The sequence below is a fragment of the Arachis ipaensis genome, chromosome B05 (assembly GCF_000816755.2).
Source record: "Arachis ipaensis cultivar K30076 chromosome B05, Araip1.1, whole genome shotgun sequence".
Taxonomy (NCBI): domain Eukaryota; kingdom Viridiplantae; phylum Streptophyta; class Magnoliopsida; order Fabales; family Fabaceae; genus Arachis; species Arachis ipaensis.
In genome coordinates, this window is record NC_029789.2 from 81,464,430 (window position 1) to 81,467,192 (window position 2,763).

At 34.9% G+C, this 2,763-nt stretch overlaps 1 protein-coding gene across 1 annotated transcript; it reads left to right on the forward strand.

The window, feature by feature from the left end:
- Positions 1,047–2,543, forward strand: LOC107643710 (protein BIG GRAIN 1-like E). The gene has a single exon (XM_016347428.2). The coding sequence runs from the start codon at positions 1,305–1,307 to the stop codon at positions 2,409–2,411; it is 1,107 nt and encodes a 368-aa protein (XP_016202914.1). The 5' UTR covers positions 1,047–1,304; the 3' UTR covers positions 2,412–2,543.

The window sequence follows — 2,763 nt, forward strand, 5'->3', positions numbered from 1 at the left end:
GACAACTAATAAGGTTCTAATTACAAATTTTTATCTAAGGTTCTAAAAATGACCACTAATAAGAATTAAATTACAAAATTTTAACTTGATAAAGATTTAATTTAAAAATAGTATTTAAGTTACATATTAAATAGCACGCACGTATTCAGTTTTATAAGGAAAAAAACACGATATTTTACCATTAATGATTTAATTTCTCCTTAATTAAATTTTACTATTTTTAATATGCTATCATATAGATTCCTCTATTTGAACCTGCCAGTGGTTGGGAATTGAAATATTACCCACTAAATAATCTTTACTATGATGAAAAGGAAAAATAAAAGTCATTGCTACAAAATTGATCAAAACTACCTAAAGCTGAGGCAGTGAGATATTAATGGGCCAGAGTAAATCTATCATAGTCAAAAGAAATTACTTATCAAACAATTACTTTTAATTTGTTATGGAGTGACTTTCAAGCTCTTAAAATGATGGTGGGATATCAATAATAAGTATTTGATATATAATGATAAAAACTCATATATATGGTAGTTTATAGTACAAGTTAGTACTATTAGTATTTCATATGGCCATGGTCATTGGGTATCCATAGCCAACAACCACTAAACACAACATTCCCACCCAAACCAATAGAAATCATATAGAATCCAATGAAACACAGCTCTTTGTTCCCCACAAACCCCAACACAAACCTATTTTCAATTTTTCATAGCATAAGAAGCACAATAAAGGCATTGTTTCCTCTCCGATACACTATATATCTCCTATCCAAAAATACGTACGTACACTTGTCAATTTATTGTCAATAATAATTAATTATTATATTTTAAACACATATATAAAGAGACACATTTAGAAAATATATTTATAAAAATATTTTCATTAAACATAGTCATTAAAAATATATTTTTATTAAACACATCTACAAAAATATTTTCATTAAACATAATCATAAATATGAATTGGCAGAAATTTACAGAAATGCTGTACCTATCATAGAGGGATTGTTATATTATTAACATATACATATTTCTCATACATAAAATCATGTACGTGGGACCTCACAGAAGGAACCTCCAACTAAGAGTACTCCCTCATCATCATATAAAATCATGGCTAAGAGTTGTTGATTACACTCTAAACTGACCCTCCAAAGCACTACACTCAAATTCAATCATTCCAAAACCCTTGGGCCTTGATCGTCTTCCATTCTTTAAAAACAACCCCCTTCCCCTCTAACACACAAAGTTGCATTGCAACAAGACACTTTCATTTTATTAGCTAAGCAAGGATCATCCATCATGTCCATAACAGGAGTAGGACTAATAGACAAAGATATAATGAACCACCACAAGAAAACATTCCACCGGAGAAACGACTCCGGCGAGCTCGACGTGTTCGAAGCAGCAAGGTACTTCTCAGGCTACAACGAGTCTGTTATTGGCCACAACAAAAATGCATACAGTTACAGTAGTAGCAGCTGCTACTCTTCCGGCACCGCCGCCGCCGGAGCCGGCGCCTACAGAACCCACCACACTAACAGGGCAAGAATCAGCTTAGACATGCCAATGAGATCCTTGCTCCCTCAACAATTCCATGGCGTCGTGGCCGATCATCATCTTCATCAGAAGCCATCTTCACTCAAAAACAAAGAGAACAAAAAAGTTATTAGTAAGCAACCTAGCTCGCCAGGTGGAAGGCTTGCAAGTTTCTTGAACTCACTCTTTAGTAGCCAGTCAGCATCATCAAAGAAGAAGAAACCATCGTCGAAATCCACGGCTTCTTCTTCTTCATCATCAAAGTCCACGAAAGATTACAACAACGAAGATCATGATGAGTTCCCTGCTGGTGGTTGGAGAAGAAGAAGAAGAAGCAGTATTAGCCACTTCGGAAGCTCCTCAAGCACTGACGCTTCGGATTCTTCGAAATCCGCGTTATCAGGCTTCCGAACCCCTCCTCCTTGTGTTCATGCTCAAACCCCAACAAAGTGTTCTTCCAATTTCAGAAACTTCTCATTGGACGGTCATGATGATAGTAACAAAACCGCAGCAGCAAGCACTGCCACCATTACCACTTTGCAAAACGAGTTCTCGTTGTTCTTGGACGAGAAGAAAAAGAGGGATCCGAAAACAACGACGACAACTTTGTTGTTGTCGGAAAAACAACGGAACTGGATTAGTGAACTTGCTGAGAAGGAGAAGAAGTGGTTGCAGGAGAATAATAACAACAGAGAAAGCATGAATGATGATGAGATTGATGAAGGTGCAGAGAGTGATTCAAGTTCTGATCTGTTTGAGTTGCAGAACTATGATTTAGGGTACTATTCAAGTAGCGGTTTACCTGTTTATGAAACCACCAACATGGATAGCATCAAGAGAGCTGCACCAATTTCCAATGGACCTCTTTAAATTTTCATACCACTCTGTATATTTTGTTATCTCTCTTATTCCCTTAATTAGCTTCTTTAATTAGTTAGACTCATTAATGAGAGAACTTATGAGAAAATGAAAAAATATGCTGGATTTTGCTTGTTTAATTTGTATTTTTTTTTTTAATTTCCCTTCTGATTTTCTTAGCTTTTTACAACTTTAATTTTTTTTTTAATTTTGATTCTCCGTATGTACAGTTTGGAATGTTTGGTTGTCTTATCTAAGTTTATCATCAATTCATCAGCTTCTTCTTTTTCTCTTCCTTTGCTTTTGGAACTTTTTATTTGTTTAATTAAGCATGCAAAAATCAAATTCAAAAGTTAATATGTAA